Source organism: Dama dama, chromosome 3 (assembly GCF_033118175.1).
Source record: "Dama dama isolate Ldn47 chromosome 3, ASM3311817v1, whole genome shotgun sequence".
NCBI classification, from domain to species: domain Eukaryota; kingdom Metazoa; phylum Chordata; class Mammalia; order Artiodactyla; family Cervidae; genus Dama; species Dama dama.
Genome location: NC_083683.1, coordinates 44,491,337 through 44,516,238, shown reverse-complemented (window position 1 = coordinate 44,516,238; position 24,902 = coordinate 44,491,337). Strand labels below are relative to the sequence as shown.

General features: G+C 40.7%; 1 protein-coding gene across 1 annotated transcript in view; it reads left to right on the top strand.

Moving 5' to 3' along the window:
• Positions 1-24,902, top strand: part of SCN8A (sodium voltage-gated channel alpha subunit 8) — a 190,193-nt gene that overhangs the window by 134,896 nt on the left and 30,395 nt on the right. The window contains exons 13-16 of the mRNA XM_061127572.1: positions 7,531-7,663; positions 12,487-12,725; positions 22,170-22,343; positions 24,223-24,579. Coding sequence (XP_060983555.1) covers positions 7,531-7,663; positions 12,487-12,725; positions 22,170-22,343; positions 24,223-24,579 — 903 coding nt within the window. The remainder of the gene's footprint in view (positions 1-7,530; positions 7,664-12,486; positions 12,726-22,169; positions 22,344-24,222; positions 24,580-24,902) is intronic.

The following is a 24,902-nucleotide window of genomic DNA, read 5'->3' as shown; positions in this document are numbered from 1 at the left end:
TTAAGTATTATTAAAATCTTTATTCATAATAGCCAAAAGTAGAAACAATTCAAGTACCTAATAGCTGATGAATGGAGAAACAAAATATGATACAATGGAATCCCTATAATGGAATCTCATTCAGCCAACATGAATTGATACATTCTACAGTATGAATAAACCTTGAAAAATTATGCTAGGTGAGAGGAGCTAGGCACATACCATATTATTCCATTTATGTGAAATGTCTGGAAAAGGCAGATCCATACAGACAGAAAGCAGATTGTTGGTTCCTAGAGGCTGGGTCAGAGAAGGCAATGGCAACCCACTCCAGTACTCTTGCCTGGAAAATCCCATGGATGGAGGAGCCTGGTAGGCTGCAGTCCATGGGGTCTCTAAGAGTCAGACACGACTGACTGACTTTGCTTTCACTTTTCACTTTCATGCATTGGAGAAGGAAATGGCAACCCACTCCAGTGTTCCTGCCTGGAGAATGCCAGGGACGGGGGAGCTTGGTGGGCTGCTATCTATGGGGTCGCACAGAGTCAGACATGACTGAAATGACTTAGCAGCAGCAGCAGCAGAGGCTGGGTAGAGGCAGGGTTGGGATTGACTGCTGACAGGTGGTGTTCTTTGGTATGATGAAAATGTCCTGGTATTAAATAGTAGTAACAGCCTTGTGAATCCACCCGTGTGTGCTAAGTCTCCTCAGTTGTGTTCAACTCTTTGCAACCCTATGAACTGTGGCCCACCAGGCTCCCCTATCCATGAGATTCTCCAGGCAATAATACTGGAGTGAGTTGCCATGCCCTCCTCCAGGGAATCTTCCCAATCCAGGGATCAAACCCATATCTCTTATGTCTCCTGCATTGGCAGCACCCTAGCACCACCTGGGAAGCCCATCTGCATTGTAAATATACTAAAAGCTACTGAGTCATATACTTTATAATGGTTCAAATGGTGAGTTTTATGTTATATACATTTTATCTCAATTTTTTCTAATTGGAAAAAACAAACAAACAAACAAAACCAGAAACACTGGCCAAGTATCTGGACTTTCAGTCCCAGCTTTCACAACCTCACCTAGGGAGGAGGGACTGCTGGAGCTACCCACCCATCTTAGTATATCCTATGTAGCCTGATGTCAGTGGATTAAATTTTCTTAGTAGTAGAGATGCATTTTTCTCTGGATACCATCTTAGCTCCCAGCTGGTGCTTAGCACTCTTAAGTAGTGCTCCTCATAGGCTTTTTCAGATTATGTCATTTTAGGCAGTTAACAGTGATGAGTATGTTTGCTCTGTCTCTCCATTGATTAGTCTGATCTGCTGAGTACTAAGAAATGCATACACAAATGGACAATGAACAGACTATATATAAAAATAGAATTTTCACCTGCAACCTGCCCAAGGTCTGTTTACCTACAATAATTAATCTATTTGTCTACAATAAACAGGGGCCTCCCAGGTGGCACAGTGGTAAAGAATCTGCCTGCTGATGCAGGAGACACTGGTAGGATCCCTGGGTCGGGAAGATCCCCTGGAGGAGGAAATGGCAACCCACTCGAGTATTCTTGCCTGGAGAGTTAGTTCCATGGAGAAAGGAGTTGGAGGGCCACAGTCCACGAAGTCTCAAAGAGGCATACACGACACACTCTACAATAAATAACCAAGAAACCAGCCTGCTATAAATCAAACTTTCAGAAAGCCAGATTGCTGTCTCTAGTGACAGTCCAGGGAGCTAAACAGTAACTTCTGCAACAATCAGCCCAAAGCAGCCAGGGCTTGATTACTAGATTAATAACTGACAGCTTCCCTAATTTTTGTCCCTGTTTCCAATTTAGGACTGCCCAGAGAAAGCCAAATAAGCACCCCTAGCCAATCATGTAGGCTGCCCTGCTGCTACTTAGCTTGCCTGCAGCTTCCCACCAGCAGCCTTGAATCAGGCTCACCTGAAGCCTTTTGGTTTTTTCCTACTCCTATTCAAGACTTTGCTACTCCTCTGCCTGCCTTTGAATTTCTGCCAAAACGTGCATGATATGACTTGACTCCCTCACTACATCAAACTCAGAATAAATAGCCTTTGATTTTCTTACTTAGTTGATTTTTATTTCCGCAATACAGATAACATCTTATACAAATTTATGCACTCTGCATTCCATCTTCCTTCTTAAAGGAATTCCACTGCATAATCAGTATTTCGGTAGTGCACTGGGTAATTGGCAGCCAAGAATTACCAAAGATGTAGGTAAAAGGGAGGTGGAGGAGGCACTCTCTGATCAGTTGAGAATTGTTCCAGAAACTCCTCTTTATCATAAGACCATCCCAAAAAGTACCCTCATGCCTCTTTCTAGTCAAGCTCTCTTCCCCCAAACCACCATTTCTGATTTGTATCATCATAGGTTAGTTTTCTTGCATTTTTGCAGGCTCATATACAAATACAATATGTAGCTTTTATTTGGTTTGTTTCACTCAACAGAATGTTTGGATGTACGTTCATGTTGTTTTGTGTATCAGTAGTTCATTCTTTGTTATTGATGAGTGGTATTTTATTGTATAAATACACCCCAATTTGTTTATCCATTTTCCTGTTGTTGGACATTCAGATTATTTCCAGTTTGTGGTCGTATGGCTTGCTGAGGGCATTTTTATACAGCTCTTTTTGTAGATAAGTGTTTTTGTTTATATTGAATAAATACCTCAGAATGAAATTCCTGGATCATATGGTAAATATACATTTAACTTTATTTATATAAAAAACTACCAAACAAGTGTTCCAAAATAGTCATACCATTTTTTGGACTCCCACCAACAATGTCTTAAGAGTTCCAGTTGCTCCATATTCCTAGCCCATAATTAGTGCTGATTTTGGAATTTTAGTGGGTATGAAATGTTATTATGATTTTTAAATTTATTTATTTATATTTATTTTTGGCTGTGCTGGGTCTTCGTTGCTGCGTGCAGGCTCTCTCTAGTTGTGACGAGTGCTGGCTTCTCTCGTTGCAGTGACGGGCTCTAGGCGTGTGGGCTTGAGTAGTGTCACATGGGCTCAGTAGTTGCAGCTCATAGGCTTAGCTGTCCTGCAGCATGTGGGATCTTCCTGGACCAGGGATCGAACCCTGCATTAGCAGGCAGATTCTTAATCACTGGACCACCAGGGAAGTCCCTTTTTAAAAATGTATTTATTTATTTATTATGATTTTAATTTACATTTCTATGATGAAAATGATGAAGTTATCTCTTTTTTTTTTTTGAGGTTATCTCTTTATATGCTTATTGGCTTCACATTTATCTTTTCTTGTTAATTGTTTATTCACATCTTTTGCCCGTTTTCAACTACACTGTTTATCTTTTATGGATTTTTTTAGTTTTTTTTGTTTTTTTTTTTTAAGTTTTGCCTTGTTTTTTACTAAAGTCCAGAAATTTCCATATGACGAGTACATCTTCAAGTCTTTTATTAGGTAGGTAAATTTTTAATTTTAATGAAGTGCAGTGTATCAGTTAGTTTTCTTCCACGATGTTTTTTTTGCATCCTATCCAGGAACTCTTTGCTGATCCCCAGGATCATGAAGATGTGTTTCTTCTATAAGCTTTATGGTTCTGAGTTTTACATTTAGGTCTTTGATTCAACTCAAATGAATTAATTTCAAATTACTATTGATACTATTGTAAAAGGTATAATTAAAGTTTTTATTTTCAATTATTTGTTTCCAGAATATAGAAGTACAGTTGATTTTTGCATATTGACCTTATAGCTCATGACCTTGATAAATTAATGTATTGGTTCTGTTAGCCTTGGAGGGTTTTTTGTTTTAGGGTTTGGTTTTTGGGTTTGTTTGTTTGTTTGTTAAATTCCATAGTTTTTCCTACATGCACCATATTTTCTGTGAATAGCAGCAACTGCAGTCTTTATGCTTTTAATTTATTTTTCTTGCTTTATTGCTCTAGCTAAGACTTTAGATACAAAATTGAATACAATTGATAAAAGCATACATCCTTCCTTTTTTCCAGTATTAGAGGAAAAGGATTTAATGTTTCACTGAGAAGTGTAATGTTGGCTATAGATTCATAAATGTTCTTTGTCAGATTGGAACTGCTGCATTGTTATTCATGGCTTGCTAAGAAATTTTATTTTTATGCAGAAGTGTTGAATTTTGTTAAGTGTTCTTTTTTCTGCATCAGTAAGATGATCATATGGTTTTTTCCTTTATTCTGTTAATGTGATGAATAACACTGACTTTTTTCCTAGTATTAAATTAACTTTGCTTTCCTGGAATAAGCCCTGATGGTCGTTATATAGTATCCTTTGTATATATTGTTGGATTCGATATATTCATATTTGTTAAGAATTTCACATTTCTGTTGATGGGAGATTTTCATCTCTGATTTTCTTTTCTTGTAATATTCTTGTCAGATTTAATATTCAGGGTTATGTTAGCTTTATAAAACAAATTGACAAGCATTCTCTTAACCTTTGTTTTCTGAAAGAATTTGTGTAAAATTGGTATTATTTCTTCCATCTGTAATATTTGATGGAATTCAATTGTGGAAGCCTGTCTGGGTCTAGAGCTCTCTTAGTGATAAGATTTTTTATTATTATTTTGTAAATTAATATGGGCTATTTAGATTTTCTATTTTTTCTATGTCAGTTTTTATAAGTTGTGTTTGGATATGTTTGTCCATTTCATTTAAGATAAAACAGCATAAAACTGTTCATAATGTATCCTTTTTATTTTAATAATTCCTATAGGATTTATAGTAATATCTGCTTTTTTCATTCCTAAAAATTATAATTTGCATTTTCTCTATTTTTTTCTTGATCAGTCTTGCCAGGGGAATTATCAGGTTTTTTTTTGTTTTTTTGGGGGGGAATTATCAGTTTTATTAATCTTTTTAAAGAACCAATATTTGACCTTTTTTAAAATTGTATGTTGTTTGTCCATTTACCAATTCATTGATTTCCATTCTTACTGTTATTTCCTTTCATCTACTAACCTAGATGAAAGGTAAATAAGATGAAACCCTACTTAACCTAGGGTTTCATTTGATCTTCTTTTACTAGTTTCTTAAAGTATAAGCTTAGAGCATTGATTTTATATCTTTTTTATCTTTTAATATAACCATTTAAAGCTGAAAATTTTTCTCTTAACAGTTTCATTAGCTTTATCCCATAAATCTTGATGTATTATGTTTTCATTATCATCAGTTAAAATATTTTTTTAGTTTCCCTGTGATCATCTTTTTGATTCATGGATCTTTAGAAGACTGTTGTTTAATTTGCAAATATGTGGGAATTTTCTGGATATCTTATTGTTACCAAGATTTCTGGTGGAGCCATTTATTTGGATCTATGCTAAATACTCCTGCCATTGTAAAAAAATAATTAATGAATTTCTCTTTTGACCCTCTAAAGTTTCCTAAATATGGGTTTTGAGATATTCATTTCTTGGCATCTTTTATCTATTTCTTTTTTGAAACTTAAGTGATGTACAGTATGTATTATAGTTCTATAACACATTATGGATTATGGGATAAATTTTAATATTTCAAAGTTGTCTCCACATAGTCCTGCTGTAGTTTACTTTTATTTTACATAGGAAGATATAAATAATACTTGTCCCATCTTAATATTAAGTTTGGAAATTAATTTTTCTTTAATTTTTGTGGATATTTTTAACCCAAGCTAAAAATTGTTTTCTTTTGGATAGGTATCAACAAATGATAACCTAATAACTTGACCAGGTCTTTTTAGATAGCATTTTCACTAAGTTTGTTTTTTTAGAGTTGGTGTTATTAGAGTCTGAAGAATTTATGTATTCTTATATCCAGTGTGCCCAGAAAACAGTAAACTGGATTAGTACCAAAGCCATATTAAATGCAATTTCATCATCTTTGATGAACCAGCCAGTCCACTAGGTATTACAGCACCTTGGAGGTCAGCATTATGAAATCTATCTACTGTAGATTTGTACAAGGGCAGGTCAGTAAAAATCTAGAGTCAATAGATGTTAGAAATAAGAATGTCCATTGTATTGGGACTTTCTATGTTCATTTTTAGATGATTATCACTCTTAAAATGTAGTAGTTCAATCTCATTTATTAAGTGTCATGAATATCAGGCTGGGAATTGTAGCAAAAAGTGATTTCTCAAAGAAATATACATTATCATGAACTGAGGTAATAGTTAACAAGTCATTCTTACAAATGCAGATGTTTGTATAGTATTGCATATAGGAATTCCCAAGGAAACCAGTTCTTTTTCTTTTGCATTTCTTCTGTAGCTCTGCCAAACAAACAAAATAGAACAAATAAAACCCTAAGGTGAACCAAATCTCTGAATCTGAAACTGTCTGATAAAATACTACAATGGGATAAAGATAAAGTATAGTCTGCCAGGAGCTCTCTTCAGTATGTTTCTTCTAAATATATATAAGAATAAAAAGACTTTCTGATGTAGCTCTCCAAACACACTTGTTTTCTTTTCAGAACACTCTGGCACTGATTAGACAAATACTTCTCTAGCTTCATACAAACATATGTCTTCCCTGTCCTGTGAGGGACGGTGACTGTCTCTGCCTTCTTACCTTCACATGGAAGGAGCCTACAAGTTTATATGGATGACATGTTACAGTGGACAACATGGTTACTAGAAAGTTGGGTTTTAAGCCACCCTATTAAGCCTAATCTGATGTAGAATATTGACGTTGGCACAAAGGACAGAAGCGAGAGACATTAAGAAACCCTTTGCTGTAATCTACCGTACCAGCATTGCCCAGGGTGGAGTGTGTGGAAAATACTTTAACAATCTGATGGTATTTTCTGCCCTTTTTATTTCGTTGGGAATTTGAACATTGCAGGTTAACTCATAAAATAAAAATGTAAAAAGGCAAGGTACACCTATATGAGGCAATGTCTTTCATTAAGATAACAAAACCTCCCATACTTGTTTATGGTAGCTTGGAGGATATTTGGGGTAGACCTTCAGCTTGCTAATGTTCAGTGAGGCCCAGGTTTGACATTTGAAAGTGGCAGTCTGGTAGAGTGATGGTGTTCCTATACAAGGAGGAGACAGTATCTGTAATATTTAGTGTGCTTAGGGACTTGGCCCTTCTTGAAATTTCGAGTACAGATGAATTTGACTTATTTTATCATATGGTCCAATTCTATCCAAATGCTGTTGGTAAGAGACGAGGACAGGAAAACCTCAGGGTCTACTTCTGATGGCATTGCCCCAGGGAATCTGGTCTTCCTACTCCATGCTTAGATTGAGCAGGTGAAGTACATGGGTCCCAGCCAGGCTCTTGGATTCATTGTAGATTTTGTATACATCTAAACAACTTGGTCTTGTCATCTCTGGAACTAAGGATGACCCATGGCCAATTTGTTTCATTCTACCTCTTGAAGTAATTAGGACTGTAGGATTAGAATAAAAAGATCTAACGAAGAGCATATGTTCTTGTTCCCCTGGACTATGTCCAGTAAGGCATAGCCTTAACATTCATTAAGACTTCACCCACCCAACCTCCTGTTTTTTTTTTTTTTTTTTTTTTTCAGGCTACAACTGAGGTGGAAATTAAGAAGAAAGGTCCTGGATCTCTCTTAGTTTCTATGGACCAACTGGCTTCCTATGGACGAAAGGACAGGATCAACAGTATATTGAGCGTTGTTACAAATACACTGGTAGAAGGTATGTGCCCTGTGATGTTGGTCCAAGCTGCTGGGATATAAATATGTAGTGTGCATAATATGAATATAGTCCCTTGGTCTGAGTTTTGCTTGCAAAAACTCTCTGAGCTTTAGGAATAGAGTCTGTTGGTTATAGAAGCCAGCATCCCGAATCTGCATGCGGAGAATCCAGTAAGGACTTCAAAGCTGTGCACAAATAGGTAAGAAGTACAGAGGAACAACGTAGGAGTGAGCCGGAGAATCTTGGCTCTGTAATCATCACAGGTGAGGCACAGGTGAGATGATGTGAGACAGAGAGGAGCGCAGACGGAAGAATTGTCATGACATAAAATGACGGAACCCCCTCATGCCCCCGACCACCAGACATACCTTCCTCTTTCCCTTTTTAGCTACTTACAAAGCTTTTGGTTTTCCCTTAAGGACAAATACACTGTGCATTTTGATTATACCTAATTCTGCCTGTCTTTAAACACCCCCACATATCCATAAATACACCGGGCATGTGAACAGGTAGGCCGAAATCCCCCTTAAATTGGCACCCGGTGCCCCGGGGAAGAGCGGCCGCTGTTGAACCATAGTGTGTCTGCAGCAGCGTGGCTGTCAGAGCCTGGACTCCGTGTCAGGGGCTCCTCCACACCACGGCCTGACTTGCTGAGGGGCAACTGAGCATTTCCCATTACCCCGAAGCCCCCCAGCCCAGGTCCACTTTCAGTCCCATCTGTATGCCAGATGGTGGTCTATATGCCAGGCTCTTCTGGATTTCTTTGGTGGTAGAGTCAGTGACTGGATTTTTTTTCTCACAGGATTCTGGTTGACTCCAAATGCTGCTTCTTCATTTGATTCATGTTAATTTAGCTGATTTGTCACATGATAGACCCACACTGTTCCTGATTGCAGTTCTTCAGAGTCCACACTCCCAGGCTACGCCATAATACTTAGAGTCCCTGAGATAAGGAGACTCAAATTATTCTGGTGTTCCTGGAACTTTTTTTTTTTTTTTTTTTTGAGTCATTTAAGCGAAATACCACTTCTGGTCTGTGAGTGTTTGGGAGAGGGTATGTGGGCAGGTGTGGGTGTGGGTGTGTTGGGCAGGGGCAGGCATTTGTGGTGCAAGGAGAATCCCTGGAAACGAACTTCAAGCTCCCCTGGACTGCTCACATCTGCACATGTAGGCAAGGAGTTAGACTGAACCTAGACTGGTCTTGAGAGTGTATCAAGTAAAAGGAACGCTGAACTGCTTTCAGCTCCTGATTTCTTTAATTCTCATTGAGGTCATTGTCTAATATAATGAGAATTAAATTATAACAGCTTTAAACTTTACACTTTGAGATAACAGGTAAATAATTGCAAATCATAAGAATTCCAAGATAAGATATATTATTAACAGCTTGGCTAATTTTACTCTTCATTTGAAGAGCAAGACAAAGTTTCTCTGACTATCTATGGCAGTTGAGAAGGAAAAGCTAACAGCCTCCACCAGGCATATTTTATTCCTGGTAAAAACATCAGGGCAGGAGAACTATCCATGCATTACATCAGTGATTCATTGATTACCTCAGAGGCCTAGTACAGGGTGGTGGCAAAAGCTGATGCTCGAAAGATGTATACTGAACTGAATTTTGTTGTGCTTGAAACTGGGGAGGAGTACTGGGGCTGCAGGAGTCCTTTTGGGGGCCTTAGTGCCTGTGCTGCCTTCCCCTCCGATCCCCTCTCCTAGTATTTGATTTTCTTTGCTAAAGCTGATGAGACAGAGCTGCTGTAAGCAAAGAACAGTGGTTGGCTGGAGCTGAACACTGTGAGAAAGAGTTAATGGACATTAAGAAAGATCCATTCCTATTTAACCACCACTCCCTCTGTATTTCATGATTGCTGCAACAAGGAAAGCCAGCGTTGAATGAATAATTGTTTCTTCTTTTCAGGCCTTCAGTTAGGAAACTGACATCATTTTAGTCCAAAGAAGCAGACCTCTTATCTAATGGTTTAGAAACCACAGTGGAGAATTCCAGAATACTGTAAATAACGGGATAATCCTGCCTGCTCTGTCTCCCCCCATCCTATTGCAAACACCAGGATCCAGTAAACTCAGTGGAATTCGCTGTCAGCAGAACCATAACTTTGGGGATATTTCAGAGGATAAGGCATGGGATATCGGCAGAGAGTGATGCAGTCTTACTTCTCAAAGCAGTAGAGCTTCGGGAGAGAGTTGAAGTAAGAATGAGGAAGTGATGGTGCTTAACATTATTGATTCTCAGGTTAAGCAGCTTCAAAAGTGTCAGTGCAATTGCTTACCTGGTATCTGCCTTTCCAACCATGGCTGTCAGCTCTGTGAGGGTGGCGACTCTTGTTCACCAGATGTATTTATTCCTCGTGCCTGGCCCATTGTTGAAGTGAGCTGGGAGAGGCCCTTGCCTCCAGAAACCTCCTGGTCTGCTGCCATCTTAGAGGAATCCTGAGGCCTCTCTCTGTAAGCAGTCCCCAGTGACCTCAAGGTTGAGAAGACTATAATCACCTCTCTGAAAATGTTCAGGAACAAACTAAGAGCAGCTCCACAAACTTTTGGACATCTCCCCCCATAGGTTAACACATTTCCCCAGACCACATTCTTCTACCGTTCCAGGCATGTGGGGCCAATAATAGTTTGCAGAGTTGCGAGTCACTTCATAAACCTCCTTATTCACCTAGTAGGTCTTTTCTAGCTCCTAGAGATCCACAGCTTTACTTAGTCTCTGTGAAACAGAAAAGATTATCCTGAGGATCTTCCCATCTCTATAAACGGGGGGAGGAGATGCCTAGTATTCCTTTCCAGTGCCCCATAGGGTAGGGAAACCACCCCCTACCCTTTGCTGTCTGGGGAGGACTTGGAGCCTAGTTCATTGTAAAACATTACAATTGTATCGACTGTTAGAAACGTGAATAGTCACCGCTTCAACCTCCAGGTGCCCATGATCAGCAGACATTTGGAGAAAGGGGGAGATTAAAAAAAGGAACGGAACCAAATTTCCAAATATGTGCTATAAGAATTTATGGAAATAAGAGAACCTTTTCAATTTTCTTTTTTGGGAGAAAACTAAATTTACCTTGGGAAGGGAGGGAGTTCTGTGAGGAAGAAGCCAAAGCAAATTTTCTTCACAGACTTCCTTTCCCACGCAGACTCCCACGTGGCGCTTACTGTGGCCCTTAAATCTGAAAAACCAAGGCAACCTATTTTCTTAGCAACCAGGGAGCCAATCAAAAGCCCAACCAAAGCACCCCATCTAAAATAAAGCCATCACCATGGGCACCATCCAGCTGGTTGAAAATGGGGGAAGTAGATTGATACAAAGCAGCCATCTTGTTCTTGGTGAAATGTTGGGAAATTTTTTTCTATTCCCCAAATGACTTGATTTCATTAATGGATTTGAGTAGGTCTAGGGCAGTAGGAGACACAGTTGTATCCAACCCCACAAAACCAAGACCTGGCCTTTAAGGGTTGTCATGCTGCCAAGTTTTCAGAGTTATACCTCTTAAAGAACATCCTTCCAGATCAAGGTTCTTGAACTTTAGTGATGCTACCTATTATATTTTATGTTTAATTTGAAGGGATCTCACACCTAGATTGTTGTAGCGGAATGGCTTACTGTGTCTGATCATCCTTTCCCATCTTTGCTTTGTAAAACTACCTTTGAGCTCATTGCATCCAGGGATTCTCAGTCTGGTTTTATCAGAGTCCTAGGATCCTGAGGCAGTACCTCAGGGAAGGAAGACTTGGATTACACTGGACTCCAGGCTCCTCTTCCTGCCTCAGCTAGAGCAGCTCCTGGTTTGTCTGTTTTATGTATTGGAAGTCAAATAAGAACTTGTTTGAAAAAACGGGTTCTGCTTTTAAAAGAGTAACAGACTAAAGAGACAGGAGAAAACAAAAGAGAGTAAGAAAAAGGAAAAAAGAAAGAGCCAAGGGAAGAGGAAGGAGATAGAGAAGGGAAGGGTGAGAGTGGGAATGGGTAAAAGGGAAGAGAAAGAGAGAGAGGGGAGAGATGACAAAGAGGAGGGAAGGAACAGAGAGGAACGGACATGGTTTCTGCTCCTGATGGCACTGCGAACTCCCGCATCCGCAAGAGCAGAAGAGAGACCCACATGGTGGCTTGATTGATGATGCAGATTCTGCTGTAAAGAAAATGTATAACAGTAGCAAAGACTTCCATAGCACTTGCTATATACACTAGGGTGTTCTGAGGCACTTTATATGTATTTTAGCTCATGTAATTCCCACAGAAAATTGAAATAATTTACTCAGCAATTGTCTGAGCTGATTGTGCCCACATATGTCTGGCTTCAGAGTGTTCTGCTTCTCTGATAATAGTTTAATGACACAATGTGTATCCACTTTTTATGGAGTTACCTTATGCCAGGCCCCGTGCTGTCTGTTGTCAACCGCTTAGTGCGTAAGCGATGGAGGAAAATTAAGGACTCCTTTAGTCCTTTAGCCTAGAAGTCAGTGCCCCTTCAGATGAGGCAACAGAGGCGCAGAGAAGTCAGCACTACCTCGCCTGAGATCATCTAGTTGTGCATGTTAAAGCCAACTGAACCAGGGCTGCCATGCTCCCCAAACGGGTGTGTTGAGTTTTGTTTATAACTAGCTCATTGATAACAGGGACATGACCTGGCGCTGATCAGCCTCCTTTTTGCCTTCAAGAGAAGGAAAACTGAGGGAAAGTCTCAGGATAGTCAGCACTCCCCAGCCACCTTCCTTCTCGTGTCAGTAACAGCGAGACAGACCAGCCAAGCCTAACCCTTTCGTTTCCTTCCCAAGACTGAGGGGTTACCTTTGTTCTTGACTCACTACAGAGCTGGAAGAGTCTCAGAGGAAGTGCCCCCCATGCTGGTATAAATTTGCCAACACTTTTCTCATCTGGGAGTGTCACCCCTACTGGATAAAGCTGAAGGAGATTGTGAACCTGATTGTCATGGACCCTTTTGTGGACCTGGCCATCACCATCTGCATCGTCCTGAACACCCTGTTTATGGCAATGGAGCACCACCCCATGACGCCACAGTTTGAACACGTCTTGGCTGTGGGGAATCTGGTAAGATGGAGCACGGCCTTCGGATTGCACCATCTGAACAGGTTTTGCCTGTGGGTAATATTTTTTTTCTGATACTGAGAGCTGGAGTTTAGTCAAAAAGAAAGTAATAGTTAATTGGAAGACAAATGCTCCCACATATGCCACAGCCCCAGCCGCTTCTGCTAGCTGTTGTGATCCCTTGGCTGTTTTCTCTTTCTGCAGAACTTTGAAGACGTCATTTAGGAGCTCTTGGCAGGCATCCAACCCCGGTGACAGAATGGGAGGCATGGTGCAGTGGGTTGGTTTCAGCAACCTCAGCCAAGGACTTGTGGATGTCTTTCTCTTTCTGCTTCTCACTTTAATTCTGTATGACTCCAGCAAATCACTACCCCTTTCACCTTCAGTAACAACCACTGAAAAATAGGGGAGGTCTTTTAGTATGTTACATGTAATGATAAATTTTCCCACACTGTCATATCTTCATTATTGATATGGGGACTATCTACAGGAAATTTTAAATTCTACGCTGGTCTCCCCACCCAGTCCAACTTCTGAGCTATCATCCAGTTTCTAACCATTAGTTGATCTGTGCCAAATTTATTTTAATGTTGGCTCAAGTCATAAATTTAATTTATATTATTTAGATGATAAGTACACAGTTTAAAAAAGAAATAGATTATACAGTGTATCCAGAAGTCAAGTAGTTGTGATTTGGGGACTATCTTCTTTAGTACAAAAATCAGGAGTTGATTAAATTTTGATAGTAAAAAATTAGTTGGAAAGAATCCTCTAGGTCATCTGGCCTCATTATTCCTTAGAAATTGCACCATGGGCATACCATTCTAGTTGTTACCATGTAATTTTGCATGATCACTGCCTGGTAATTGTTCCTCTCTCTCTGCCTCTCTCTCTCTTTCTCTCATACACACACAGAGTTTCTGCCTTAAGTCTTAATACTATATCAGTGTGTTATAATAGTGATATCATTTTGACTTCTAATTCCGAAAACATACATGGCAGAAGGGATCCCTTATCTGGTTAGTTGTCATAGCTGATTGTATTCTCTAGTATATATCCAAGATGCTGCTATAATCTTTCCAATCTCCATGTCTGAGTCAGTGATGCACTTTCAGCCCACCACTGTGTTGGGCAGTTCAATGAAATACTTATAGTCTTGAAGCAGGACACCCCCATAGACTATCCAGGAAATCTGTTAACCTGCTCTGAAAGGTGCCTGAGGGTCAGCTCGCTGTGTGGTTGACTGACCTCTGGGGCTTGGCCGTCAAGCAGCATTTTTGAGCCAGTCAACAGCATCATGTAGATATACTCTTTATGTTATTGCCCAGTGGTTATGTAATGAGAAATACTACTTGATCAACTTTGTTGTTGATAGTGATGGTATATTTTCTATAGTTTTTTTTTTTCTAAAGTCTTTACTTGCTTTTGGCAGAATCAGTCCTTGATTTTTACTGCCACATACTACCAACAGAATTGCCTGAGACTGGGCCAGCAAATAACATCATTTTTTCCTTCTCGAAAACCTAGAAATTTAGGGTCACACCGAAATTAGAGTTGTGAGCATTCAGACAACTTTGCTCAGAATCATCAGTGAAAGAAAGGGAGAAAGGAGAAGGTCAGCAGCTGATGTTCAGGGAGCCAAGCCAACCAGAGCAAGCTCTAAAATGGGAAAGCACTCCAGGGGCAGAGTCTTCAAGGGAGAAGTAATGTACGGGGAGCAGTGGGGCCAGAAAGCAGTGAATGGTCCAGGATATTCTGGACGCAGCGGGAGGGAGAGATAGCAGGAAGGGTACCCAGACTGGGGGCACTGGGTAACCGAGGGGGAAATGGGGATGACTTGAGCAAGGAACAGGGTGGAGTTTTTAAAATCAGGAGCTCTGTTTTGGACACATGCAGTCAGTTCAGTCACTCAGTTGTGTCCCAACTCTTTGCAACCCCATGAACTACAGCACGCCAGGCCTCCCTCTCCATCACCAACTCCCAGAGTCTACCCAAACTCATGTCCATTGGGTCGCTGATGCCATCCAACCATCTCATCCTCTGTCGTCCCCTTCTCCTCCTGCCCCCAATCCCTCCCAGCATCAGGGTCTTTTCAAATGAGTCAGCTCTTCGCATCAGGTGGCCAAAGTTTTGGAGTTCCAGCTTCAGCATCAGTCCTTCCAATGAACACCCAGGACTGATCTCCTTTAGGATGGACTGGTTGGATCTCCTTGCAGTCCAAGGGACTCTCAAGAGTCTTCTCCAACACCACAGTTCAAAATCATCAATTCTTCGGCGCTCAGCTTTCTTTATAGTCCAACTCTCACATCTATACATGACTACTGGAAAAACCATGGCCTTAACTAGACGGACCTTTGTTGACAAAGTAATGTCTCTGCTTTTTAATATGCTATCTAGGTTGGTCATAACTTTACTTCCAAGGAGTAAGCGTCTTTTAATTTCATGGCTACAATCACCACCTGCAGTGATTTTGGAGCCCAGAAAAATAAAGTCAGCCACTGTTTCTACTGTTTCCCCATCTATTTGCCATGAAGTGATGGGACTGGATGCCATGATCTTCGTTTTCTGAATGTTGAGCTTTAAGCCAACTTTTTCACTCTCCTCTTTCACTTTCATCAAGAGGCTCTTTAGTTTTTCTTCACTTTCTCCCATAAGAGTTGTGTCATCTGCATATCTGAGGTTATTGCTATTTCTCCCAGCAATCTTGATTCCAGCTTGTGCTTTTTCCAGCCCAGCGTTTCTCATGATGTACTCTGCATAGAAGTTAAATAAGCAGGGTGACAATACGTACCCTTGAGTCGTACGTACTCCTTTTCCTTTTTGGAACCAGTCTGTTGTTCCATGTCCATTTCTAACTGTTGCTTCCTGACCTGCATACAGGTTTCTCATGAGGCAGGTCAGGTGGTTTGGTATTCCCATCTCTTTCAGAATTTTCCACAGTTTATTGCGATCCACACAGTCAAAGGCTTTGGCATAGTCAATAAAGCAGAAGTAGATGTTTTTCTGGAACTCTCTTGCTTTTTCGATGATCCAGTGGATGTTGGCAATTTGATCTCTGGTTCCTCTGCCTTTTCTAAAACCAGCTTGAACATCTGGAAGTTCACAGTTCACATATTGCTAAAGCCTGGCTTGGAGAATTTTGAGCATTACTTTACTAGTTTGGACATATTAGCTGTGAATAAGCCATTGATTTCTGCCCAGAAATGTTTTGCATCTATAAAATGAGAGTAATAATACCATGTCATCAGTATTTGAGAGGATAAAACGAGAACCCGTACAGAAGTTTTGGAAATAGTGAAAAGTACTCTTCATACATAGGAACTGTGTAAGTGTAGTTCAGTAGGAGAATTTTCAAAGACTTGGAAATGTGGATACAGCCTTTGACTGAACCTGAGAGTAAGAGAACAACAACCAAAAAAAGATGGATGAACTAGCTCGTGAAATAGACTAGGACCTTCTCCTGTGGTTGGACAGAGAGGCTTTTTCCACAGCTGGGACAGTGAATTGGGTTGTGTTTGTACATAGATGTACACTGTTGTGTTTGTCCTTGGATGTTTTTGAGGGAAGATAAGAACAGCAGTCTATAAATTAGCAATCCCTGTCTCTTCTAGCCTCTCCCTAAGAAAAACTGTTCGTAGTAGGAGGAAGCATAAAGATAGTTCCATCCAGCCCCCGTGTTTATAGAGGGAATTGAAGCCAGGGAGGCTACGTGACTTTTGTATTGTTTAGTAGGTAAATGTAATCGTCCTTTTCCTGCCTTTTTGTTGTTGTTTTGGTAACCATTTGAACACAATAGTGAGTTTATAAGGTAGCTTTTTAAACAACCTCAGTCTTCCAGAAAAGTTTCAAGTGCAGTGTAAAAAACTATCTTTTGAGAGTAAGTTGCTGATGTAGCCTATCACCCCAGAATACTGTAATGTGTGGTTTTTAAAAATTATTTATTTATTTTTATTTATCTATCGTGTATTTGGCTGAGCCAGGTCTTAGTTGCAGCACCCAAGATTGTCTGTCTGTGTTGCTGTGTGCGGGATCTTTTTTTTTTTTTTTTTTTAATTCAGTTGAGGCATGTAGAGTCTAGTTCCCTGACCAGGGGTCAAACCTGGGCCCCCTGCACTGGGAGCAGACAGTCTAGGCCACTGGACTACTGGGGAAGTCCTTGTAGTGTACGTTTTTATAAACAAGTACATTCTCCTACAGAACCATGATATAACTGCCAAAATCAGGAAATCTCCATGTACATTACCATCAAATTCTCAGGCCCATTCAGATTTTGCTGGTAAGCCCACTAATGTCTTTATACCAAAAAAATGACATTCCAGAGTTACTCTTGAGTTTAGTTATCATGTCTCTTTAACCTTCTTCACCCTGAGAGAGCTCCTCAGTCTTTCTTTGACTTCTATGACCTTGATACCTGTGAGGATGACTGTCCAGTTATTTTGTAGAATTCCCTCAATCTGGCTTTGTCTGATGCCTCCTCCTGATCAGACTCAGGTCATGCATTTGGCAAGACTGTCGCCCAGGTGAGGCTGTTGTTTTCTCATTGCGTCTACCAGGTGGCACGTGATTTCCATGTGTCCCATTTCTGCCCTTGGTCCCTTGGTCACTTGATTGAGGAGGTTCTGCCAGGCTTCTCCCATGTACAGTTACTCTTTTTCTGTTTATAATTAATAAGTGTTCATGAGAAAGACACTTTGAAACTATCTAAACTACCTGCTTTTCATTAAACTTTTGATTCATTCCTTTATTATATCTGTATGGACTCCCAGTTTTCAGTTTTATTCAGTGGGTTTTAATCCCTTCCTGATTTGGCAGTGGGAGTCCCTTCAAGGTAGCTTTCATGTCCTTTCAACAAGTCCTCATTGCCTTGTTTTCTCAGAAATATTCCAGGCTAACTTTATAGTTTTTTTCCTGTCTCAGGCCTGGAATCTGCCATTTCTCAAGCAACTCTGATTGTTTTTAGTGGAAATTGACGTTTAGAAATCAATATCTGTTGGAGCAATACGCATAGCTGGGCCCTTTCTGTACAGGGCTCACCACTTATTCTACCTAGCATTACAGGACTCATTCTCTTTCTTTTTTCTATGTTTATAACTCCTTCTCCCACAAAAAGAAACCTGGTTGCCACTATCCTTAGTATATTATTTCATTAAAAAAAAGAAAAAGCCACTGTTACCTCTTGTAACATGGGGGTCCCCTCCCCCTGGTCAGACCCTGAGTCCCCGTGCCAGGCCCTCCAGCATCAGCACCCAAGTGTCATCTGCTTGGACCCCTCCTCACACTTCTCAGGCCCCATCCTCCCTGGCCAGGCGGCCCCCACACAGCCTTATTTCCCCTGCCCCACTTGAGCTCAGACACCTCAGGGTGGGCCTTCCCCTGCAAGGACTCTTCCTCACCCCAGCCCAGGCTTCCGCACCCAGAAGCTGTCTACATCCTGCTTGGGCTCGGACACCCCACGCCAGGGCACCATTCCTTGCCCTGCTCAGGCCCTGACTCTCCGCTCCGTGCTGCCCGTCTGCAGGGACACTTCCCACCCCCACACACACTCACTCTCAGGCTGTCCTTCCACCCAGAAGTTCTCCTTGCCCAGCTCTGTAGCTGGCTCCAGACAAACACACACATGATCACGCAGAAATACACGCTGTCCCTCCTCCCCAGAAGTTCTTCTCACTCAGCACTCACACTCACACACACACACACACACACACACACACTCACCCACCTCTGTAGCTGGCTCCAGACAAACACACACACATGATCATGCAGAAATACACGCTGTCCTTCCTCCCCAGAAGTTCTTCTCACTCAGTACTCACACTCACACACACACACACACACACACTCACCCACCTCTGTAGCTGGCTCCAGACAAACACATACACGATCACACACACACACACATGATCACGCAGAAATACACGCTGTCCCTCCTCCCCAGAAGTTCTTCTCACTCAGCACTCACACACACACACACACACACACACTCACCCACCTCTGTAGCTTGCTCTAGATCCTAGGCCACTTCCCCCTCAGCTTGCTTGGCCCTGACACCCTTCACTGGATGGCTGGATGCCATCAACCCACTCGGGCCCTGACACCCCTCACCAGGCTGGCCTCCCCCTGGGGATGCCGCGTCCACCTGCCTAAGCTCTCACTCTTTCTGCCAGGTCTCCCACCCTCTCCATGGGGGACACCCTCCCATCCGCCTTAGGTTTCAACACCCTGTGCTGGGCAGGCATGCAACACAAATACTCTCCTTATCCTGCTCAGACATGGGACTGTCCCCCCGGAGTGGACACTCTCCTTGGCTTGCATCGGCTCTGACAGCCCACTCTAAGCCGCCCTCCTGCACAGATGCCCCGCTTGGGCCCCAGCACCTGACCAAGCCCCGCTCCATGTGGGTAGGGCTTTAGGACCGGATCTTTTGAGGGGAAGGAGTATGGAAGGAAGGGCGAAAGGTTCACCTGACACGTAAGTGTAATTTCTGAGATTCTGAGCCAAAAAGGAAAAACAAGAAGTTGTTTTTTCCTCCTTCACCAAATACACATGAATGTTATGGTTTCTTAACTGCAGCTTAAACTAAGTTTCCAGCCGAATGGAATCCTTTTCATGTTGTCATTTTTCTTCCCTGTAGTCCCTTATGTATACCTCTTTTTAAAGGGAGAGAGGACTCCAGGCCCCTTGAAAGGGTCTTAGTGACCCCAGAGATCCCCAGCTATACAGATAGCAGCTGCACTAGAACATAAATTCTGAGGTGAATATTGGATGACAGTCACAAGAGTGACATTTATATACAGTTGTTGATGGCATCAAAAGAATAACCTTGAATCTGCTCTTCTCCGTTTTTCAAAAAGGTAATTCCTTCATACAGCCAACAGCTACAAATTTATATTTACCCAAACTCCAAACAAGGGCAGCTCACTGTGTGGGCTGAAGGCACGAAGCAACATGCCTCTGTCACAGGCATTTCTTTTTTTTTTTCTTAATATTTATTTATTTATTGGGCTGTGCCAGGTCTTAGTTGCAGCACGCAGGGTATCTTTTTTTCTTTTTTCTTTGTTTTTTTTTCAGTTGTGGCATGCAGAATCTAGTTCACTGACTGACTAAAGGACTGTACCAGGGCTCCCTGCATCGGGAGTGTGAAGTCTTACCCACAGAACCACCAGGGAAGTCCCTATCACAGGTGTTTCTACCAGGCATCTGGAGGCCCAGCCTCCCATTAAAAGGCAGCACCACAGAACTGCATCTTCTCTCAGGAACCAGAATTCACAGGATAGCTGTTCTGAGGTTCATCACCCTGTTCTGTTACTGAGCACTTTCTGTGTGTTCACCAAGAACCAATGGGACAGCAGATTCAGTTTCTACTTAGTGTGCGTTAAGTGTGTTAATGTTTCTAAGTAGAGAAATCTTTGATGGGCTGACGCTAAGGGCAAAATGTGTGTCAAGAGTTGATTTGATTAGCTGCCCCTACTTGACTGACCTCATAAAGAGTAATGTTCCATCTGTACACACTTAGCTTGCACTATGAACTTTTGATTTAAGTTGACCAGATCTCTTCAGGGAGTATTTTCTTTCAATTTTAGAATACTGCATCTTCAGTTTAAAAAAGTGCATGTGAGTGTGCTCAGTCATTCAACTGTGTTCAACTCTTTGCAACCCTATGGACTGTAGCCCACCAGGCTCCTCTGTCCATGGGATTCTCCAGGCAAGAATACTGGAATGGGTTGCCATTTCCTTCTCCAGGGGATTTTCCTGACCCAGGGATCGAACCTGCGTGTCTTGCATTGGTAGGCAGAGTCTTTACCACTGAGCCACCTGGGAAGTGAAAGTCACTCAGTCGTGTCCGACTCTTTGCCACCCCATGAACTATACAGTCCGTGGCATTCTCTAGGCCAAAATACTGGAGTGAGTAGCCTTTCCCTTCTGCAGGGGATCTTCCCAACCCAGGGATCAAACCCAAGTCTCCCGCATTGCAAGCGGATTCTTTACCAGTTGAGCCACAAGGGAAGCCCAAGAATACTGAAGTGGGTAGCCTATCCTTTCTCTAGCGGATCTTCCCAACGCAGGATGGGGGAAGCTTAGAAATGTATATGGAAACCAAAAATTTCCAAACCACTTATCCCTTTTGTTTTATTTTCATCAAGTCATTCTGTTTTGTTTTTGCTACACATTAATTCAGTGTATTTCCAAACAAGTATAATCTAAGTATTTTTCACTATTTTTAATTCTGACCTCAGACCATATCTCTGAAGTTTTTCTCAAGCCCCTTCATATGTAAACTTGGTAACCAAGTGGTTACAGTTATTAACTTGTTATGAATTTTAAATCTGATGCATATAAAGTCCTCTCCTCTAAAAACAGGATATTCAGTGATAGTTAGATATTACATGGTCAGCCTAGAATGAGAGTATTGATCTTGTCAAAACTGGTGTTCATGGGATTTTGCTTTCTGCCTACATGTTATGCTACTAAGGTCCTCAGGATACAGAAGGCATTGGGGAAACACACGATGCTCTGAAAGGCAGAAAGGTGGGAGTGAGTCAGGTAACAGAGAGAAGAAATCATTCTCATACCCAGTAAGCTCCAAATCTAGAACAATGATTACATCCTTGATTATCATATTGAAAAAATCAGAAGGAAGCACCAGAATCTCCAACAATGAGAAAATTCTTTGAGGATGTATTTACCCAGTAGAATGTTATACAAGCAATGAAAGTGGGAACTAGGAAGACTGTGTTGCAACATGAATGGAGTCATGATAAGTGAGAAATACGTGTTAAGTGAAATGAGTCATGATAAATCAAGATAAGTGAAAAGCCAAGATATTATGTAGTCTGTGGTTTTAAACTCTGACAAAATATTTTTATGCATCTGAAAAAAAAGGAGTACATTAAAATAATAATTGTATGCAAGGCAGTGAGACTATTTCTCTAATATTTTGCACACTTTAAGCAATGTTCTGTTGCTTTTACCATTTAAAATAAGAAGTTCTGCAGTATATGTCTGCATTCAAGAAGACACATAATGTTAAATCAGGAATAATGCTGTATTTTTGTAATTAGAACACAGTGAGTGATATTTTTTTTTTTTTTTTTTGGTCAATATCCCAAATCTGGCATACACATTCAAATGACTGCTGACCCTTTAGGAGTCACCTGTTTGATATTCCTGATTGCTTAGAATAATTTTTTAACTGCTCTCTTGAACAATATGAATTGGGTAGTTCTGGCAACAAAGATGGGAACATTTCCTCTTCATTCAAGAGGAAAATAAGACTTTCCTGCATCGGGTGGAGTTGTCAGGGGACATCCAGGTATTGATGTCTTCAGAGGCAGAATTAAGTGAAGGCTGATGCTTGTGGCTTCTTGGACATGCCGTATTCAAAGATAATGATAGAGGCATCTTCTTTCTATTATTTCTTTTTCTTACCCCTGCCTTCCCCCTCTTTAGGTTTTCACTGGAATTTTCACAGCGGAAATGTTCCTGAAGCTCATAGCCATGGATCCCTACTATTATTTCCAAGAAGGTTGGAACATTTTTGATGGATTTATTGTCTCCCTCAGTTTAATGGAACTGAGTCTAGCAGACGTGGAGGGGCTTTCGGTGCTGCGATCTTTCCGATTGGTATTCCATATTTCTCCAATTTCTTTTTTACATTTTCCTGTCTTGTAGCTACTAGGAAGAATTTTGTATAAGTTAATCTGATGATTTTACAAAATTCTTAGCTGTATTCTGCTCACAGTTGCAGTTGACTGTCTATTGGTTTATCAATTAAAATATTGAAAAACTTTTCTGCTAATTACCTAATATAGAAAGTAGGTTTTTTTAATCAGTCAACAAACATAAATCAATTTTTTTGAAGTTCCTCAGAAAATAATGGTTAATCTAAAAGATGAAGAAGGATTCACAAGAGCTATTCTGAGGTCTGATTTGAATTCGCTGGTGAGCCCATTTCTTTCTCTGAACATCTCCCTGAAATGGCAAAAATTTCTCCCTTTTCCAGAGATGGCTTATATCTTCTATCATGGTGACCCCGTCCAGAAAATGAGAATAAAATAATGTTTTTTAAAGTTATATTGAAATTAGTTGTTGAACACAGATCTTTAGCTAAGAAGGATTTTTTTAATGTATTTGAAAAAATTAGTGTTCAAATTACTAACATGCCTCTGAAAGTATTAACAGTTAACAATATCCTCAGAATAGCTTCCCATGAAGCATAGGCATGAGTGATGTCCTGATTGAGTCCCTTGAGAAGCTGAGTTACCTTGAGGGTATCCCACTCAGACAGAGCATCAGAAATGGCTTAGATTTGTTTCTCTTATTGGGAAGATACCTAAGCACTCACAACGGAAAGGATTTAAGGATATTCAGCTTATCTAAGAAAGAGAATTGGATTAGAGTGAAACTGTTTATAAAACAGAAATCTCATTCAGTCCAAGTCACAAATAACATCTGTCTCATTTCTGGAACCTCTGCTTACTGGTCTTTGTTTAGGATCCAGCCAACAGTAGGCTTTTTGAGAGTAGTTCTTGCTATTTAGAAGATAAGATGAAGAATTAAGTGATAGAAGCATTATCACTAATACTCTGAATAAATTAACAGCCAGTCAGAATGGTGAAAAACTGTGAGAGACCCAGGTTATGTACAGAGCCATCACCTGCTAAATCTTGAACTCTCAGATAAAACTCAAATTTTCAGTAGGGAAAAAAAATTGTCCAAATCAACATGGTTGCCTTCTACCAGAATTCCTGTTACATTCTGTTATACATGTGTAGTTATTAAGACATATGATGGTGATCTCTGTTCATGGGCTTTATTCATTATAATTCTTAGCTGGTTAGTCAAGACCTTATAATCATTCATCACAGAATACAAAAATTTTCTGATTAACAGATACCAAAAGTTCTATCCTCTGAATTAATATCAGTATAGTCCCTTTTCATAAGGTTTTTGGTATATTGGAACTGCCCCTTGGAAGCTGTGCTTTTCCTTCCAGTTAGTCCAAGCACGTCACAAAGTTTTGTATCAGCCATTACCTGTTTATTGGCAGAGATATGTAGAATTTTTAAGAGAAATATGTAGAATTTTTCAATCCTTGCTTTTTCAAAAAGACAGATGATTTATTCTCACTGTCCTTACCAAGCTCATCTTTTGGTTAACTACAAATCACATTTTCTTTAATATGACTGCTGAGAAGTCAAGGGAAAATCAATATATGTTCATGTATGGATTTTTAAAAGGTGGATTGACCTAGAGACTAATTCAGGGACTAGAGTTAGTATTCTTGGTTCTTAGTTCTAAATCTTTCACTTATTTTGCAGTTAATTAGTTTTCCTTCATCTGTGCCTCAGTTTCTCTCAGTTTTAAGATACTGTTAGAAAACGCTGAGAATTTTCCAAGGGTGCTCAATAAATGTAATGATCTTACTAATTTAGTATGTTTTTATTGTAGCCATGTGATAAGAATAAATTAATTGAATTTCATTTGGGTTTCTTTTCTGTAGCTCCGAGTCTTCAAATTGGCCAAATCCTGGCCCACCCTGAACATGCTGATCAAGATTATTGGAAATTCAGTGGGTGCCCTGGGCAACCTGACCCTTGTGCTGGCCATTATTGTCTTCATCTTTGCCGTGGTGGGGATGCAGCTCTTTGGAAAGAGCTACAAAGAATGTGTCTGCAAGATCAACCAGGACTGTGAACTCCCTCGCTGGCACATGCATGACTTTTTCCATTCTTTCCTCATTGTCTTTCGAGTGTTGTGCGGGGAATGGATCGAGACCATGTGGGACTGCATGGAGGTGGCTGGCCAGGCCATGTGCCTCATTGTCTTCATGATGGTCATGGTTATTGGCAACTTGGTGGTTAGTACTAACTTGTACATCTTTTTGTTCTTTGCTCTGAGCATTTTATTCTTGACCCAGAAGCCCAGTCTACTTAGTCCTTCCATGTCTGTGTTGGTCTTTATTCTATCTTGGCCCAAGAACCCTAAGGTACAAAGGAAAAGAGACTGCTGTTTTCAGAGGCCTACTGGGTCATGAGCCTCACAACCTGTCAACCTTTTCACAATTGTGGAAACAAAATTCAGCAAAGTTAAGGCACTTCTCCAAAGTCCCACAGCTAATAAGTGTCAGGGCTTATATTAGATCCTTGACTTCAAAGTCTGTGGTCTTTCTACTATTAAAAA